The sequence below is a fragment of the Pelobates fuscus genome, chromosome 4 (assembly GCF_036172605.1).
Source record: "Pelobates fuscus isolate aPelFus1 chromosome 4, aPelFus1.pri, whole genome shotgun sequence".
NCBI classification, from domain to species: Eukaryota; Metazoa; Chordata; class Amphibia; order Anura; family Pelobatidae; genus Pelobates; species Pelobates fuscus.
Window position 1 is genome coordinate 327,829,958 of NC_086320.1, and position 20,777 is coordinate 327,850,734.

General features: G+C 41.3%; 1 protein-coding gene across 2 annotated transcripts in view; it reads left to right on the forward strand.

The window, feature by feature from the left end:
* Positions 1–1,024: 1,024 nt before the first annotated feature.
* The window catches only part of SNX13 (sorting nexin 13), a 132,053-nt gene continuing 112,300 nt past the window's right edge, over positions 1,025–20,777 (forward strand). The window contains exon 1 of one of the 2 annotated variants that reach the window (XM_063452396.1): positions 1,025–1,235. In XM_063452396.1, coding sequence (XP_063308466.1) covers positions 1,206–1,235 — 30 coding nt within the window. In that variant the 5' untranslated portion in view covers positions 1,025–1,205. Of the gene's footprint in view, positions 1,236–17,748; positions 17,844–20,777 lie in introns of those variants that run through there. The other variant, XM_063452395.1, reaches the window with a different exon arrangement.

A 20,777-nucleotide genomic window follows, 5' to 3' on the forward strand; every position in this document is an offset into this window, starting at 1 on the left:
CTAGTGGTAGAATTAGTGCATGGAAAGTGTTAGAATACCACCATTTGAAATACCCTAGGGTGTCTACTTCTCAAAAATATATAGTTTGATGGGGGGTAAATTACATTGGCTGGTTTCAAAAATATCCCAAATAGGACATGGGTGCATGATGACCAGCTGTGAAAATTACAAGTTGGAAAACTGGAATGCGCACCCTCCAAATAAGGTATTTTAGCCCTCAGAGAACCCGACGCACCTATACATGGGGGGTATCACTGTACTCAGGATATATTGCGGTGTTCTTTGGCAGAAACCCTTACAGTCCCCAGAACATGTATTCTTAAATTGCTGTGTGTCCAAAAAATCACCAATTTTTTTTTTTTTTTTTACATTTAGCATAGATTGGTGGTAAAATGGTTGCATGAAGAAAGCATGCTATAAAGTGTTATTTTATTATGAGTGCCTAGTAATATCAGTGTGTTGTTTTATGAGTGCCTAGTAATATCAGTGTGTTATTTTATTATGAGTGCCTAGTAATATCAGTGTGTTATTTTATTATGAGTGCCTAGTAATATCAGTGTGTTATTTTATTATGAGTGACTAGTAATATCAGTGTGTTGTTTTATGAGTGCCTAGTAATATCAGTGTGTTATTTTATTATGAGTGCCTAGTAATATCAGTGTGTTATAGCAGTGTGTTATTTTATTATGAGTGCCTAGTAATATCAGTGTGTTATAGCAGTGTGTTATTTTATTATGAGTGCCTAGTAATATCAGTGTGTTATAGCAGTGTGTTCTTTTATTATGAGTGCCTAGTAATATCAGTGTGTTATAGCAGTGTATTCACAATATGACTGTGACAGCTGTCTGAGTACACACAGCCACCACAAGCCGCCCTCACATAGCTCTATGGAGACAGGCAAACTATCTCACAGGCCCCGCCCCAACCGTGACGTCACGGCCCACACGCCACCAATCGGGACGAGCGCGGAACGTCACTGGTGTGTACACTTCTCGTCCCCCCCAACATGGCGGCTCTTCCGGAGGCGGCCGGAGGGCAGGGGCGGGTCAGACTGTGAAGGGACCGGAGGCCACGGATATACGAGAACAGACCCGGTCCGGACCAGTACGGCAAGCTGGGAAGAGAAGCCGTGCCCTGGCCCGGCTCTATAATGGTGTGCGGCTAGAATCGGATCCCGAGGGAGAGCCAGAGAGTCAGCCACCGGGATGACAGACATGAGAGAGGAGAAGAGACAGGTGACGGAAATAACAGGGGAGAGACCGTCACAGGAGACAGCTGCCCACACACACACACACACACACACACACACACACACACACACAGCGCAGACCTGGCAGAACACAGCTCCAGTGCTGAGCCAGCTCCCAACATGCTCAGCCACTCATCTGGCTGGTGCTCCCAACATGCTCAGCCACTCATCTGGCTGGTGTGGAGTCCACAGCTGCTGGATTGCCAGTGGCGAGCCAGCTCCCAACATGCTTAGCCACTCATCTGGCTGGTGTGGAGCCCACAGCTGCTGGAATGCCAGTGGCGAGCCAGCTCCCAACATGCTCAGCCACTCATCTGGCTGGTGTGGAGTCCACATCTGCTGGAATGCCAGTGGCGAGCCAGCTCCCAACATGCTCAGCCACTCATCTGGCTGGTGTGGAGCCCACAGCTGCTGGAATGCCAGTGCCAAGCCAGCTCCCATAATCCTCAGCCAACCCCTTTAGCTGCTTCAGGGCAGGCTAAGTGACGCTCAGGCAGTCATTCAGGTGTCTGAGCATTATGGGTTGTGAAGTCCACAGCTGCTGGAATCCCAATGGTGAGCCACATCCCATGACCCTTAGACAGTCCTGTTGGCTGCTTTGGCTTCACAGCAGGTCAGCTGTCAAAGCTTTTTTGTCAATGTGGTTTCCAGTCCCTGTGAAGCTCAGGCAGCCATTCAGCTAGCTGAGCTTTATTGGATGTGAAGTTCAGAGGTTTGTCACCAGTAGGCTGGAGAGTCAGAGAATGAACGGTATTTAGGTCTAAAATAACATTAAGTAGGTATTGCTTTGCTGCAAAAAACATGCATGAGTGATGCTTGGTGGCTTATAGGTGGAACTGACATTTAAAGGCCAATCAGCTTACTCTCCAGGGCAGCTCTGGGCTGACTGTGAACTCATTGAGCACTATGGGAAAGTAGTGCAAGTCTGTGTGAAAGTCTAATGACCATCATTGTGATTCTGGTTAGTTGAAGATGCAGGCGGGCCTGGGAGGTGACAGTCACCAGTCAGAAAGGTGATATTATGTCAGCAGACTCGGCACACCTATTTTATGATCTATCTTTCTTTCTTTCTTTCCTTTTTTTTTTTTTTTTTCTTTTTATCACAATATATGTTTTGATTTGTATGATATTTTGCAGATAAAAAAAAAAGACAAATAACTTTTGTGCAGTGTAGTGTGCACTGTTTTAACCCACAGTATATGCTATTATGTTATTAGCAGATTTGTTTTGTTATTTAGAATTATGGGGGAATTTTCTTACTATTAATTCCTTGTATGTTCAGAATTACAGAGTGCTGTAGTCTTTTTATTAATAGCATATACTGCAGCACAGCATTAAACATATTACACTATGTTTGACTTTTGTAAAACACTCACATTCTTATTATTCATTTTATTTTAGCATATTTACAAATGATGTGCCATTTACAATTCAGGAAAAAGTGGGACCCTTTATGCTATTTATACATCTATTACTGCACCTTTTAGCTCTTCAGTTACAGGTGTTGGATAAGAATTGCCATTTATGCCAGATCTTAGAATGTTGCATGTTATGCTATGGACATTTTGCATATGTTGCTTCATTTGTAAATACTCCCGTTTTTTGTTTTTTTTGTTTTTTTTTGTGTGTGTATCATCAACAAATAACTAACTTTAGCAGGTACATCTTTGAATTTACAAACTAGTGATTTTGCAAAATGAAAGTCAAACTAATGATATGTCATATAGTTGTGATGTTTCTCTGAATATTCTTGTTGGATTGGTTTTTCTATTACATTTGTTTAGTTTTGCCATCTTTTGTATGTTATACTATAGTTATAGCTATTGTCTCTCAAATGTAATTTGGTACAATTGCTTTCAACTGCTGCTCTGTTATTGTGAACTGGTTTTCAAATATCTTTGTAATTGAACTGCACTAGTCTCACCTGTTAACATCTTAATGGCTGAGAATGTGGTGATTTGTAGTCCAGCTAAAAATATAGGGCCCTAATTTGCACTATTATCTTTCACAATTGAAATAATGGAAAATATTACAGTAGTGGCTCTGTTGGCCATATCTAGTAATTACATACTTGCTTGTGAATACCTCTAGTGTTTTAGAACAGAGAGTCATTTATTCATTGCTTTACCTAAGCCATCTTAGTGTGCTTAGTAAAATAAGTTCTCATTGTCGCTAGGACGCTGTGTGGGTTTTTGTATGATCAATATAGCAATACACACTTGGGAAGAAGGGTGAACCTATTATGGTATATTGTGAGCACCTGTTTGATGTACCTATTAAACATAAATCTAAACACTTAAACAATTTGTAATAACAAATATTTTACAATTTTTCTGCAATAACAATATAGTGAATTTACTATGTGTGAATTTCTAGTAAAATGTCTTTTTTTGTTTTGTTTTTTTCTAAAACTACGGTAAATCTTTCCAAATCTCCTGGCAGCAAGTTATTGATTGCTCTGTTGCAGGGGGTGAATTTATGGGTTATTGTTTGCAACCCTGTATCAATTCTGTATTCTTAGTTTTATAATGGCAAACGCAGTTTTATTTGTTGTTGAAGCTGGTGTAAAGTCTGCAAAAGTAGTATTATTTACTTTATTTTTTTCTGGTTCACAAGTGCTTATTAACTGAAGAAAGGATTAACTTGAACGGAGTGCACATGAGAGGATGTATGATGTTCATGTCCTGTTTCCATTTACCAGAGAACAGGATTGAGAGGCACGTGATTCCCTTGTCCTTCTATGCAGCCTTTTACATGCATAAAACTAAATCGTGCTTATTAGTTACTAGTAAAAATGCAGTGGGGAGACTTTTTGATGTTTCTGATGCCACAGCTGTATTGTATGAAAATATGGCCCTTTTTTCATGAAGTGAAACACGAATGAAACAAAAATGTTTGCAAAAGGAATACATTCATGCACACACATCTTTCTCTCTAATGTCTTTAGTTGATTGCTACAAATGAGTAAAAATGACCAAAAAGACTAACATCTTTATTGGACTTTTTTTTTTTTTTTTAGAATTTTTGGGTTGTTTGCAGACTATTCCTTAAACTTTCTTTTTTTAAATTTTTACTAGGTACCACTAACTGCACCTTTCTTATAAATGCAGCTTAGGAAAGCATTGAAATGTGATGCACAATACGTCTGAGTTCATGAGTTTAATTAGCATGAGATCACTCATGCATGTGTTCAAAGCTGCTTCCGTACATTTCTAACAGAGAGCACTGATTGGTTGGAAAATGTTCAGCTACTTTCTTGTGGCTGCTGAGTAAACAATAACAAAAAAAAAGAGGACCTGCTAAGGACACAATCAAAGCATATTATAAGACAAATTAGAGAGCTTCCACTGTCAACGTTAAACTGTTAATTCCTAGCAGCTGTCTCTACTAACATCTTTCATTGTCTATTTTGGTTTTGTTTTCATGGTTACTTCAGTCAAAACTTGTCAGCACATCCTATCAACATTGTACATCACTTACTATCAATGATGCTTACTGAACCAATACCCCTGTTTCTCACCCATTCATATGATGATTTTTCACAAGAATGTTATCTCTATAATCAGACTGTATTCGACTTCACACTTACTATACCAATGTATGGCTTTGTAAAATGGGGAAAAAAATGTGTGAACGTGAAGAGTGGAGAACAAACTGATCTACTCAGACCAAAAATAAAACAAAATAAGTGAAAGCTATGTGCTATATATGTTATGTACGACAGATTGAATATTTTTTGTTGCAAAGGAAGAATTTATGCAACCACTAAAGCTAGAGATTTATTTGTTAAAGGGACACTCCACTGTCAGAATACAAAATAAATACAAATCACTGTTTAGTAAATATACCCCAAATGCAGGGCCGGACTGGCCTACTGGGATCCGGGAAATTTCCCGGTGGGTCGTCGGCACCTTGGGCCGGGCAGACAGCTGTCTGTGCTGGCGGCCGCAAGGGGAGCTCTGATGGCGGCCGCAGGGGGAGCTGTGCTGTCTCTGCTCCCCCGCCATTGCGCACTACTTAATGAGACCGGGGCCGGAATATGACATCATATTCCTGCCCCGGTCTCATTAAGCTGCGCGCTGGGGAGCAGAGCAGTGACAGCACAGCTTCCCCCTGCGGCCGCCGTCAGAGCTTCCCCCTGCGGCCGCCAGCACAGACAGCTGTCTGCCCTGCACAACCCCGTGGCTGATCGCACAAGGTAAAAATAAGGTGTGTGTGTGTCTGTCTTTGTCATGGTGTCTGTGTATGTCAAGGTGTGTCTGTCATGGTGTGTGTGTGTGTGTTTAAAAATAGTTGTTGTTTTTTTTTTTTTTTACGCCATGCTGGGCTCCCCTCGACAAACTTGCTGATCTCAGCCAATCCAATGCTTTGCCATAGGATTAGCAGCAAATCGCTGCACCAATCAGCATCTCCCCCTAGAGATGCATTGAATCAGTGTATCTCTATAGGGAGTGTTCAGCCCCCCATGCATGGAGGCCCTGAATGTTGGTGCTGCACTCTGTGCAGCACCGATACAGGAAGCACCTCTAATGACCGTCTGAGTGACTGTCACTAGGAAGCAATGTAAACATTTCTGTGTGTGTCTGTGGGAGGGGGCTTGGAGGAAGGCACCCGGGGGCCCAGACATTGAGCTGTGTTCGGGGCCACAAAAGTTCTAATGGCGGCCCTGCATATAGAGGATCTCAGCCAGTCCAATGTTTCCCCTATAGGGCAATATTGGCAAGCTAGTGAGCATGCAAGGAAAAATGCAGCGCAGTACCAATCAAGTGGCAATTATTATTTTTTGTTGCAGGGTTAAAATGACAGGTACATGGAACACAGACCACTTTATTGAATTGACGTGTTGTGGGTGCGTATAGTGTCCTTTTGTAATCTGGCATTTGCACTGGTATTAGTTACCCAACTATTTGCTTAACTTTGAAATTTAGGAAACTAAAGCAGGACTTTCACCATCTGAGGACTTTGCAGAATTTGCAAAGACCCCCGACGGTGATATCGCCACTTGGAGTTTGGAGGCCGGGAGGGGGGGCAGGCAATGGTGGCTTTAACTTACCTGAACTTGTCCCTTGCAGGCTCCACCATCTTCTTCCGTCTGGTCCTCTTCTAAAGCACAAGATGCACACGTCACTGCTATACTCTCGCAATTACGCAAGAGTGCAGCATTGAGGTGGGTGGAGGATCTTGTAAGACTGCTGGATACTCCATAGATAAATAAAAATCCCTGCAGACAAACATATCCAAACTCTGACTACAGTGGAGGTGAATCATTTTTATTGATTAGCTATTTTATACTCTATTTTTTTTTTTGTTTTGTTTTATTCATTTTGCAGCAATTGGAGTTTAATAGAATAACAGGTATTTAAATGATGAAGAAAACACTGCAATTGTCTGTATACTTACATTACAAATTAATGAGCGTGCACACTTCTCATCACTCCTCCTTTGAAAATGAACAAGGACTGTGCAATTTGCGTATGATTTGCTAGTGGAGCAGAGCCAGTTCCATGACGTTGAAGTTGTTTACCTGTAGGGGGGAAATGTCTAATTTCAGTCACGGGTTTCATAAACTGCTTTAAGTACTGATATCTGCAGAGTAGTTAAAACAACCCTCCTTCATAATGATAAACCAAAAGCCGTTTTTAAATTTTTATATATATATATATATTTGATAATTGAAGAAAACATGTGAATAGATGTTAATTGTGCTTGACCATGACCTCAACTGTGAAGAGCATCAATTTAATAATTGCAGGGCTTGGGCAGACGTTGCCTCCATATAAAACAATATTAGACTTTATACATCTAGTCTAAGAACAATACTTTTCTAGAATGTTTCCTAGAAGTAATGTCATAAGTGATCTTTGCAGTTATGTTTTCATGATTAAGAGTTATTTTGTAAAAAACAAAAACACAAACCTGCCATGCTTAAATGGCTTCTCCAACCTTAATGAAAACTTCTGCTTTTTGAATTGGCCAAGGAAGAAGAAATATGTATATTCAGCGCCTCTGCTTAAAACGCTGTTCATACATATTTTCCTCATTTTGCTTCCCTTAATATAGTAACATTTTACTTCAAGTCTGCAGATGTGGCCTCTGTCTCTGACCGGTCTGTTGCCATCATCAGAATTGATTCTGAGAGCCAATCATAGTGCTTTTCCATAGGATTGGCTGAGACTGACAAAGAGACAGATCAGGGTCAGAGCCAGCACAAGTCAAACACAGCTCAACACAACACAAATAAGCATCTCCTCCTTGAATCAAGCATTTCTATGAGGAAAGTTCAGTGTCTGCATGCAGAGGGTGGAGACACTGAATGGCAGCGCTGCACACTAGGCAGCACTGCCCCAGGAAGCACCTCTTTTAAGGCATATGAGGAGTGGCCAGTGGAGTTATACCTAGGCTGTAATATAAACACTGCATTTTCTCTGAAACAAACAGTGTTTACTGCAAAAAACCTGCAAGGGACTTACTCTTCTAATAACATTGAGCTGTAGTTGTACTGGTGACTATAGTGTCCCTTTAAGTTAGAGTAGTTCCTTTATTTAGTTTAGATGGCGTTCCGACTCCCCCTTGTGTGTGTGTAAAAAAATAAAATAAATATATATATATATATATATATTTCCTCCTGTAATCCAGCATTCAGACACACTACTCGCTATCATTGTTCATTTTCTCTGGTCTAATCCATGGCTTCTGAAGAAGATTTGATGATAACTGTATGTCACACTGACTTTTCAAACTTTGCTCACTCTTTTAGAAGAAGAAATTTTAAGACAAATAGCAGCAATCATGAAGAAATGCGGAACTATGGCGCATAAGTGGCAGTTGCTGTGCTCCACTAATGTACTGTATATATATATATAACTATATTGTGCATGATGAGGCCAAATGAGAACATTTTTGAAAATTCAAGGACTTAAAGGACCAAACTCGTTTTCCTGGCACTATAGTGCCCTGAGGGTGCCCCCATCCTCAGGGTCCCACTCCCGCCGGGCTGAAGTTAGAGGAAGGGGGTTAAACACTAACCTTTCTCCAGCGCCGGGCTCCCTTGGCGCTCGGGACTCTCCTCCCTCTTCTGATGTCATCGGCTGAATGCGCATGCGCAGCAAGAGCTGCGCGCATTCAGTCAGTCCATAGGAAAGCATTCTCAATGCTTTCCTATGGATGCTGGCATCTTCTCACTTTGAAAATCACAGTCAGAAGCGCCTCTACCGGCTGTCAATGAGACAGCCACTAGAGGCTGGATTAAACCTAAACCTGTTCACCGATCATACTCTGAGTTGCTAAACTGTGCCTTCAAGGGCACCTAATCTGTCTGCTAGTCTAAGGTAAGCACAAATATGGGAAAAAAGTCATGCAAATGCCCTGCCCATCTCTCTTGCAGAGGACATCATGTCTAAGATCTAATGAAAAAAACAAATGTCCTGAAGTAATCGTGATAGAGTATAGTGCAGAGCCCCGACGCGCGTTTTGCCGGTAAGGCGGCTCTTCAAGGGTGAGGACACTCTGAGTTCCTATTCCTTTCCCCATTTAAAATACAAAATCTATAAAATGCGTAAACGTTTTTGCATTTAAAGTGAAACTGAAATAAAGTTGCAGTTCCTTTTTTGTTTATGTATGTAAATGCATTAGATATATTGATGCATGGCTCTATGCAAAAATATATTGAAGGTTTAGAAATAAGTTATATAAACCTTTTCAACACCCCTTACCCCCTCCCTTGCTGTGTTAAACAGTGCTGTGGTCTTATCACATAATTAGTTCTAGGAATATAAATGCTAAAGAACTCTCACATGGTGGGTTCTGTCTGCTATTAAAAGCTAATGGATATTTATAAGTAAGGACCTGCTCTGGGAAAAAGTACTGGAAGTGGAGTAATCACCATGGTAACAATGTAAAATATGCAGGTTTAAGTTCTCCATTAGTGGATGTCAGTTGACTAATTCTTATGTATGGGGAATTTTGAATGTGTGCGTGGGGCTCACTGCTCGTGTGTTTTAGGTCCCATTGCTCTTCTCTGAGGAGCAATGGATCGGACATCGACAAAGGAGGCCATGCCTCCTTTTTTAAATCACTGGGGGGTGGAGAGCTAAGTAGTGGCAAGGAAGGCTTTTCTAATTGCAGAATCCTTACGCAATAGCACCATATCTGATTTCTTCACCTAAGTTGATCCTCCCCTTTCCTGCCAGGCATGGGCATCCTTGAGAAGCTTTGGATGTCAAATTGAGTGAGTTAAAGTCCAGCTATGGGGGAGGATTAGGTTGTATGTGTGCTTGAGCCTGTACAGCCTTCACTAGCAGGAACACACAGTGCAGTGTCTGCAAGTCTAAATTAATAATACATTTGCACAAATTCTGCACAGCCAGCCTAGAACTCTGGTCCCGTGCTAACTGATTCCAGCTGCTGGAAAAGTTATACCCCAGCAAATAACATACCTGTGTAATGGTTGCATTTCAACAAGAAATATTGCACATAAAGATGCCAATCACCTTAAAGAATTACTCCGACCACCAAAAATCTCCACAGTGTTTTATTAACACTGCATTTGGTTTGAGTATTCCTTACTGGTGTGCCGCCTCCAACCCTATCCAATTACAAAAGTATGAATAAATTAAGAAAGCAAAGTAAAAAAACTTACCTGTGATCCCACGCCCAAAGTCAAGTTCTCATTGCAGTGGTAGGAGTATCTGGGAGGATTGGCTTATCACTGTATGTGGTATGTTTCAAACTGAAAATCTGCACTTACAGACTCCAAGCACCATGCCCACTTCAAATCAGCATAGTGGGCATGATGATAGTAGTAACCCTTAATATTCAAAGAAAGAAGTCTCATGAGTGGTGCTTAAAAAATCATTTCCTAATGAGATGTCATGAGGAAGAGCTGGTACAGATCTCTGTGATTGGGAAGCGCAATGGTGCTGGTTCTAGTGGATATTTCACCAGGGCTGTTAAGTCGGTACACAAAACCTTTGAATCCAATTCCTCAATTTATTGTACCTCCAACTCCAGAAACCTAAAATTGCATCCGACCCCATGACTTCAAATCTATCACACTGAATCTTACATGGACACTTTTGTTTGCTAATCCTTTGTTAGTCAAGACTTCTGTTTGCACAAATATTGGGGCTGTTACTGTTTTAATTTCGTTGTTTTTGTTTGTTTTTAACTTTTTTATCGTTGCGCATATTTAAATCTAGTTTTATTTTTGTCATGCAGTGAATGCAATTTTTCACTAGTTCTGTGTAAACTACGGAGTGCCTATTTGTTATTACATATTACAATGATGCCTATAAGTATGACTGTTACAAAAAAGATAAGTGATATAAAGGACATAACACTATAATCTTTGGTTTAACCTGCTCTTTACTGCTTTTTCAAGCAAAGGGTTCTGGGGATAGTTGATATTCTTGAGAAAACTCAGATTCTCTTAAAATATGCTAATCTCTCTCTAATTCATGCTTTTATATTTCAAGTAAATCCATACCCCCTAACAGCAGTGTCCAGTGAAGCAGTATATGGGCGGGGTGAAAGGGTGGGCCACTGATGCGGATCATGTAACCAGAACTCCCGAAAGGGACGAACATGCCCAAAAAGGAGACCTGTCTGCCTAAAGAATTGGAAGGCTAGCCTGGCATGAATGCATGTCGGGCTGCCTGCCAATCATGAATGCTGGCCAACAGCATCCTTAGCTTGGCATAAATGCGTCTAATGATGCGTTTGCTTCATGCTAGGACTGTCCCATAGCACTCACATGTCCACTTGTCTCCTTACCTTCTTACTAGCAGGCAGAAGCTCCTGGTATACAGTCTGAGACAGAGAAAATGTGTATGTAGTGAGTGTAGAAGATAGGGAACATGTCACAGTGTTAGAGAGACCAAAGTCAGCAGTACCTTAACTAATTTCATTTCAGCTAGTCCACACAAGTTTTGTTTCCATATATCCCTCTTAGGTTTCGATACTTAAGCAAGAGCATGTGAAGAGTAGTTAGGGTTGCCACTTTTCTTGGAAAAAAATACAAGCCTTACTAATTTTCTTAACTAATTATATATGCGTGACATCACATGATGTAAATCACAAGGAGTGACATAAGAGAAGATTCGTTAAAATCACCAAAAACGACTTAGTTTGATTCTGCTGTATAGATGAATTGCTCCCAGTGTCTCCTTGTCTCCCAGTGTCCCAATGTCACCCAGTGTTCCCTAGTGTCTGTGTCCCCATGTCTGTCAGTGTACTCATGTTACTATGGGGCACTGTGAGACACTGGGGGACACTGAGACTATGTATCACAATGTATCACAGTGCCCCATGTTGCCCAGCGTTCCCATATGTCTGTGTCCCCATGTCATTAAAGGACACTGACACTAGGGACACCGGGAGACTGAGACACCAGGGACACTTGTCTGGGAGACATGGATACACTTGGGCACATTGTGTCCCTATTGCCTGTGTCCCCAGGACATACTTGAAAACTAGAGAAATCTTAAAGGATCACTATAGGGTCAGGAACACAAACATGCATAGTACCCTATAGTGAAAACCCACCATTTAGGTGGCTTGCCTCCCTCTTAGCCCCGTCAGAATGGGTTAAAACTTACCTTATTTCCAGCTCTCCACAGGTCCGCTGGCGCTGGCCCCACCCCCTTGGTGACATCCTCAAAATTGCTGTTTTTTTAGCTAATCCAATGCTTTCCCATGGGAAGAATTGGATTGGCTAAAATCGGCAAGGGGGCTGGGCCAAAGGCTGTTTTGACCAATCAGCACCTCCTCATAGAGATGCATTGAATCAGTGCATCACTATGAGGAAAATTCTGCATCTCCATTCAGAGCGTGCAGACGCTGAACGGCAGGGCTGCCTACTGTGCTGCCCTGAGCCAGGAAGCCCTCCTCAAGTGGCCATCTGAGGAGTGGCCACTTGGAGGTGTCCCTAGGGGCAATGTAAACACTGCCTTTTCTCTGAAAAGGCAGTGTTTACATGAAAATGCATGAAGGGAGCTATTATACTCAGCAGAAAAACTACATTAAGCTGTAGTTGTTCTGGTGACTATAGTGTCCCTTTAATGTATCTTTCCTGGTAAAATATTTTATGAATGTGTGTCTGTGTCACCATGTCTCAGTATCCACGTGTTCCCCCACCCCCCCGTGTCTCAGCGTCCCTAGAGGTCTCTGTGTCCCCATGTCTCCCTGCTGCCTTCCCTGACTTCCCTGAGCTGTCTCTGCAGGCTGGAAGCTGCTGTCTGGACTCTGTGCTGTGTAGCTGCTCCCCTGTGGATCAGTGAGTAGAGATATGCAGGTATATACTGTAACTTCCTATCCCTGCCCCTCTCCACACACACAGGACCCTTACTGGCTGGTAGTGTAGAGTAATCTCTGTTTATATTGAGAACAATACCGGCATTTGTATTATCTGCGATATCAGCACCGTCCAGGCAGCCTCAAATAAATACCGGCCAGGTGGCAACCCTAAGAGTAGTGTGTAAAAAATAAAAATTCTTTTTTAAAACTTTTTTTTTTTTTTAATCAATGGGCCTATTCAATGGGCATGCGCCTGGAGCTGCAGCTCCATCAGCCTCTATGTTAATCTGGCCCTGCATCTGGAGATGTGGTAAGGTAGAAGGTACACACTTCCTTCTAACCATACCAAATCATCCCGGCAGTGGCTTCTTTGATAGGTTGAAAGTGGCCTGCTGACGCTCTAGGTCAGTGGCCAGCCAATGTTTGTTGTGGGTGTTTGGCATGCAAACATTTCAGGACTATAAACTGTGAACACTTGCATGACATCCACTAGAGGTATTCTTAGGGAGTAATGTAAACACTTGTTTTTCACAGAAAAAGTAGGGTACAGGGACAGGCTCTTTGCACGAGAACCATTACATTCACATTTAGTGCCTCTGGCGCTTAGTTTCTATTTTAAATATTTCTCAAAACCAGAGCTAGATAAATGTTTTTAGTTATTTTGATTGTCAAGATATGTCATTGCTCCTGTGTGGGTAAACCAATATTTTTTATTGAGTTCAGAAAAGCCGTGTCGTTCTCCAGCGTGTTTATTGTTTGTGTTACTGCTTTTATGCATGATGTATGTAATTGTAAATGTATTTATTGCCCTCCCACCCTCCCCTCCTCAGTGTGTGCTGCCAGGAATAACATGAGAGCTTTATCGATTTTGCTCAAAATAATCAAGTGATACAAGCTAATAGCCTACACTCACAATGTTCTTGAGTACTGTGTAGAGTTATTATCGTACTTGTTACTTTGCCCTGAAGACTATATGATTTATTATTCATTTTGTTTTTGTAAGAGATGTTTTGCTGAGTCGCCTTTTAAACATTGTTTTTATGTGTGCTTGAAAAGCTCCATACATATTGTCACCAACGGAAAATGTTTTAGTTTTTCAGATTTATATTGGGTTAACATATATATAATGTTTTCTTTTAAATTGACAGTTCTTTTGTTTAAAGGTACATGCTATGTGTCCTTGTAAACTATTGTATTTGAATGGTACAAAAAGGTCTACTGCCTGAGTGTACACAATTGCTTATAGCTTCAGTCTGTTGCAGAATTCAGTTATAAGCTCCTTATTCCACCAACATATACCCCCTGTGTGGACACAGGATGTTCTTACCTCCTGTAAGTGACTTGTTCTTATCTTAGGATTCTGTGAAGGATCATTTGTATGAATGTATATCTATCTATCTATCTACCTATCTAATTTCTTTAATTTTTCTTTTACAAATTAACGGGACTCTCAAAACACCTGCCAACTTTCATGCATATTAACACTTAACAGTTTGCTTACTTAATATGCATGCTTTAAATTGTAAAGTTTATAAACATTAAATCAGAAGATGCAATCTTCCACAGGCTAGGATTCAGTTGTCACTTGGGAAGGACATGTGGCCTCTCTATTTGTAAACTGGTTACTACTCTACTGGCATACAGTTAAACATGCTTGTGTGGCACTTGGAGTGAAATAAAGGGTATTTACTACATGTGTGCAACATATGTGCAAGCACTTCAGTGTGCATAGTAATATTAATTATTTTTAGAATTGTATCAGTGTTCTCCTTTGTGAGAAACTATATACAGTTCTTATTACTTTGGCACTTAATGATTGATGTGTCACTGTTCAGGCTAATCGGTAAGATGCAGAGATCCCCAAAAGTGACAGATCTACTTTAGGAACCATTTCTCAATGCATTATATTATAAGATGTAACCATTGTACTCGCCAAATTACTTGCAAGTGGGTAAGTAAAAAGTTGGTTCATTGTAGATCAGGGCTCGACAAATCCCAGGCACTAGGTCGCCATGGCGACTAAGAATTTTGCCCAGGCACCTGGGATCAGTCAGCTCATTCACTGCTCCTCCTCCTATTTCAATCCCCGAATAGCTTTCTGTGCGCAGGTGTACCGGGAGGAAGTGATCTATAATAACTTTTTCCCTGTGCTGCGGCCACACAGAGAACTAGCAAGCTAGCAGGACACCTGGTAAAATCGTATATTCGCCGTCCACCCCCAGTTCCTGTCTCTGAAAATCACCCCCAATACTTGATGCTTCCACAAAAATGCTTCACCATTAGGATGGTATTGTGAAAGGTACCTTGTTTCCTTCCGACATGATGCTTTCATTTTATTCCAAAACCGTTTAATCTTTGATTTATCAGAACAGAGTCTTGTTTTTCACAGTTTCAGTGTCCTTTAGGTGCACCCCCAATTCCAAGTTGGCTTTTGTGTGTCATGTAGCGATGAGAAGCCTCTGTCTGGCCAGTCTGACACAAATGCTGGATCTGTGGAATGTTACAGTAATGGTTGTCCTCCATTTTTCCACCTATCTCCACATATGATCTCTGGAGCTCTCCAAGAGTCACCACTGGGTTCATGGACAGTTCTATTATTAATGTATTTTTCCTCCAGTTACTTAGTTTGGCTGATAGTAAGCTCTAGGAAAAATCCTGGTTGTTTCAGCCTTATTCCATTTAAGAATTTTGAAGTCCACTGTGCACTTGGGAACCTTTAATGCAGCCATTTTTTTTTGCCTTCTTCAGAGCTCTGTAATCCTGTCTGTGAGTTCGACAGGCAGTTAATTTGACATTGTTACTTGTTTTTTGCTCTGATATATATATTTACAGCTGTGATACCCTACATAGACAGGTGTGTGCCTTTCCAAGTCAATCAATTGAATTTGGACTCCAATCGAAGTGTAGAAACACCTCAAAAATGATCCAGAAAAATGGAATGCATCTGAGCTAGTTTTCAAGTGTCATTTGAAAGGCAAGAACATGCTTATGTCAGTGTGCTATTTCAAGTTTTAATATGTTTTATAAATGTGCAATGTTTTCTAAAATCTGTTTTTTGCTTTGCCATTACCATATATAAATAACCTCCCAAAAACAAAAAAGAGATTGAAAATGGGAAAGAGGCATCATGAATGCATACAGATGTTAAAGGAACACTATAGTGTTGGGAATTACAATTTAGGTGACACCATTCCTGAAGGTGAAAAGTAGTTTACTCACCATCTGATAGAATTATTTGAGTTTTACTTGGCTAGTTCGTCTGAAGTGCCTCTAGTGGATGTTAGTGCGACAAAAACTAGTGGCATTTTAACTCTGCAATGTAAACATTGCCATTCCAGCAGAACGGCATTTTTTTTTTTTTTTTTTTACACTGCAGGGTTAAAACAAGATGGACATGGTTCCCAGACCACCTCATATAGATGAAGTGGTTATGGTGCCTATAGTACCCCTTTAAATAAGTACATAAACACCTACTGCTTCGTGCTACATGTAAAAATTGAGAAGTGAAATGTTAGCTTGCTGAGGATAGTGAATGCAAGCTCACAAACACCAAATGATGAGCGTAGCACCTTGATGTGCAAAAATAAGAGAGAGTGGATATGTTAAGAAAATTAATGAACCTGCAGACTCAATTTTTAAAACAAAAATATAAACAATGATACCCATTTACCCAGGTAGTAGCAACCTACAGCTTTACAAATGTTGGAAGTTAACATTCAGAAGCGACAATGTAACAAAAAGTTATCTCAGAGAGTGAGGAATTGCAACATAGTATACAAACCTCGTATTCATGCAGCTATTGCATGCAGCATACTATGGGCTTACTGAATAACTAGGAAGAATATATGATGTCTAAAAGGAACCATGCGGTTTTATTTCAAATCCATCACTAGATATTATATCCTTCTGTCAAACAATATAGGGGGTTCTTTTCATTGAAGCCCTGGGCCTTACGGTGTTAGAGTGAAAATCCAGGAAGACCTTAATAGTTCTATATCCCTATCGCCCCCATGGATAAAGGGAGGAACATGATGAAATGAAATGTCTGACCACCAAAGCCGATGCATCCAGTTGTCTGACAGCAGTCCGAATCGAGGATCAGTGTCCCCTGATTCTGTCCCTAAGAAAATGTTTTGCTGCTAGAGACTAGTCCACAGGGACATTGCAATTTCTAGACTATTTACTGGGTAGTGCATGCAGTTCTGTGCTTTGTATTAACGTCATGTGGTTCAAGCCAGGCCACTCTGAGCCATAATATGGCTGGGAGGAATTTATACTGGAGCCCTATGTGTATATATATATCTTTATCTGTCTGGATATATCTGCTTGATAACAATTTTTTTTTAATTCTCATGGTTTGTAGCATGCCCTTTTTTATTTTTTAAAATCTTTACAAGAGATATGATCTACTGATTTTAATCTGATAAGCGTGCATGCCTGATGGTCTTTCCTGTATGGTTTGCTGTGAGAGTGTGGCTCCATGCTTTCAGTAAACCTCAAAACTGTTCACAATGCACATTCTGCAAACTGTTACATGATATTTTCCATGAAGTGATGCTAGGAAATTCCATCCTATTCAGGGAAACTAGGACAACCTATTTCAGTGTTTTCTTATCTGCATCTGGCAGATTAAGTCTATTTAAAGAAGGTACACTTGCCAGGTGATGTGAAGTAGTGATCATTTACCATGCTAAAGAGAACTAAAGTACATTTTACAGTACACATGCTAACTTTAGTTTGATGGTGTGGTTTTGGTCCCTGCAACCTATCTGCTCAATTCCCTATCATTTAGGAATTTATTACTTTGATTAAACAGCCCTAGTCACACCTCGGTGACCTACACGTTCTCCCTACACATTTCATGTAAAAAGAGAACTAATGTTTAAACTTCCTTTATTGAAATGTCTATTCAGCTTTGAATTTCTTATATCCTTCTTTTATCTACTACATAAAGATGGAATCTTTATGAAATACCCATATTAACCGTGTTGGAATTTCACTGAATTTCCAACCCAGTCAAAAGATATACTTAAACTATGGACTACGTTAAGTGTTTTTGTTACGCCTGACAAAGTTTTACACTAGGGGGAGCCACCGCCATCAAGCCTTGTCATTTCAGCCTTGCCTAGCTGTCACCCGTGACGACTGCATGGAATTTAGCTCTCTTTTTCTTCCATAGACCTTAATGCTGTACTCTCGCGCATGAGTACAGCAGTGGCATCGGCTCTTGGCAGCTGCAATGCCAGGAGCAGAAGAAGAGCATCATGAAGGGGATGGGGGCGCCCGCAAGGAACAGGCTCAGGTAAGTAAAACTCTGCTTTGCCTGCCCCCCCCAGCCACCAGACCTCAAGCAGCGATTTCACATTTAGGGGTTCTTTGCTTATTATGCAAACTCAACAAACGGTGACAATTTCACTTTAATTTGTCAATGTGTGGAATATCTATTTTAAAAGCTATAGTTAAGATTACTGCTTTCATAAAAATCTAATAACTGAACTACTACTTCCACTTTTTTTGCATTGATTAATTTAAAAAAAATGTTAAATCATGCAGTTCTTTAAAAAAAAAAAAAAAAAAGGTCAATTCATGTCTAAATTTCCCCTTTCTGTTACAAAAGGACAACCTTTAACATAAAATCACCCGCTTTAGGTTATGTATGGTCAGCACAATTATTTTTTTTTCTTTTTTTTTTCTTTCTGTGTAATTAGGACAAAAAAAGAACACTTTCATATGCATAGGCATTTTTTTGTTGTCGATCTCTGTTGCTGTTTTTATTGTGGCATAGATTATACATATAATGATAGGACATTCGTGACATTTTCATCATAGATCATAACGTGACAGTGAAGACATATAAATGTAATTAAGAGCATATTGGATATTCAAATAAGGTAAGTATAGAAGCCACTTTTATAGTAGGAGAAAACAGGTTAATATGTCTTGAGCAGGGTAACAACATTGCCATTGGCTTAATATAAATGCTGCAGAACAGGCTCAAGGTGATCTAGCCACCGGCTATTGGGCATGAGGCAGTTGGGAAGCTCGTTAGGTAGTCAGATGCATGGTTCGTGTCACACAGCCCAAGGTGGTGGTGGTAAGTCTGTTCTCAACCGATGCTTTGTTTACATGGTAGAGGGAGGCATGTATGAGGTGATATGAGGCAGGAGCTGAGTGCAGAGGACCCCCCGCCCCAGGCCGATGCGAAGGTCTGCATCCTAGACCTATAGACTCGGGTCCTCATCAATGAGTCCAAATCTTTCCCTATGGAGGGACGGCTGAAGCTCCTGATAGACTTTTGCCGCCTGCAGTGATGGATCTTCCGCCTCTGTGTTCGATGCAGTGAAAACTTGTCCCTGCCGTCCTTCAGCCCAGGTGGGCTAGACTTCTGAGACTTAGTTGCTTGTGGGGAGGCTGCGTCCTTGGGGCACCCGCTCACTCTGCGCTGATCTTTTCTCCTCTCATGATTCTGGTCTGGTGCTGGCATTGCCGCAGAGCAAGCTTCTATTTTTGCCCAGAAGCTATCAAAAAGCTCATTCAGGCGTGTCAGCATTTGCTCTGCTGTACCACGAGTGACGGTCTGAGTACTGGATGTGGCTGCCTATCTGCCATCTTGTGAACTGCTGCTGTCACTCGGTTAAGCATTGGAGTAGCTGCCTGAGGTCAGCTGAGGGATGGTGATTAGGCCAGCGGGGACCCAGATAGCGCCCACCGGTCCAGAGGGGGGTGTGAAGGAAAGCTGTGTGCGAGTGTCGCTGTGTGCTCCAGAGAACTGGAAGAACGTCCACCTCTCCACAGCTCGTTCTCGTGTAGGCCGTGAGCGGTCGTATGGCACGATAGGCCCGGGATTAATCCTAGTTTGTCCCCCTAGTAGTCAAGCTCCACCCCAATTTATTCATTTTTTGCCTTCTGAATCTTTCTTTTGCTTTCCATACCCACTCCTGAAGGGACCCTGACCTAGCCAATCAGTGTCCTATCCTTAGGAATGCTAGAAAAGTGCATTGGCATTCCTGACAGATTTACACATGCGCAGTTGGACATGGTGGGGAGAAAGGGAGTTTGATCAGTGTGGTCATGCAGAGCAGGCTCCTGTGCTGAGTTTCTCTCTCCAACTGCTGCGCAAAGATGCCCTGTTTCTGTCATTAATGGACTGGTCTGAACCTGAGATGGGTCTGTAAAAGGGATAGGGGGGAAGCAGACGAAGCTCCCCTAGTTGAGAGGTATGCCCAAAAATACAATCTTACCAAGTTTATTCTTGGTTTATAAAGGTTTATTACATACTTTTCAAAGTTTTTTTGCTTTCTGTTTTAAAACATAATTGCCAAGTGATGCCAAATGTCCCTTTAAACATAATTTGTAATAGTTGTTCAATCCTGCAGGGATACCCAATACATTTTTCTGTAGAACCTTTTGACATAGTGTTTCAACATCGTGAAACGCATACACGCATACTCTTTGACAGACACGCATACTCTTTGACAGACACGCATACTCTTTGACAGACACGCATACTCTTTGACAGACACGCATACACTCTTTGACAGACACGCATACACTCTTTGACAGACACGCATACACTCTTTGACAGACACGCATACACTCTTTGACAGACACGCATACACTCTTTGACAGACACATACCTGAAGAAGTGGTTCTATCAGAGTCCATACAGATGTTCAAACAGCTACTAGATGCATACTTTCAAACACAGAATATTCGAGGATATAATCTTTCAATGTAGGGTAATAACTGCTTGATCCAAGGATAAATCTGACTGCCATTCTGGGGTCACAAAGGAATTTTTTTCCTAGCTTGTTGCAAAATTGAAAGTGCTTCCAATTTTTTTTTTCTGCCTTCTTTTGGATCAACAGCAAAAAACAAATGTGAGGAAGGCTGAACTTGATGGACGCAAGTCTCTTTTCAACTATGTAACATACACTCTCACTGACACACACATACAAACACATATGTACTCTTTGACAGACACACAAACACATGCAAACTCCCTAAAAGACACACATACAATTTTTTATTTTTTATTTTTTAAATTTTGCTCCACCCAGCCCCCCTACCTTTAGGAGTCCCTGGGGTCCAGTGGGGCTGCTGAGCACGTGGCCTGCGGGTGGCGAGTGAGCAGTGATCTCCCTGCTCAGCTCCCTCACGCGCCTCTTAGTGGAGCCGGAGTGACGTCATATTCCGGCTCCAGCATCACTGTTTTGCGCGCGCGAGGGAGCTCTGC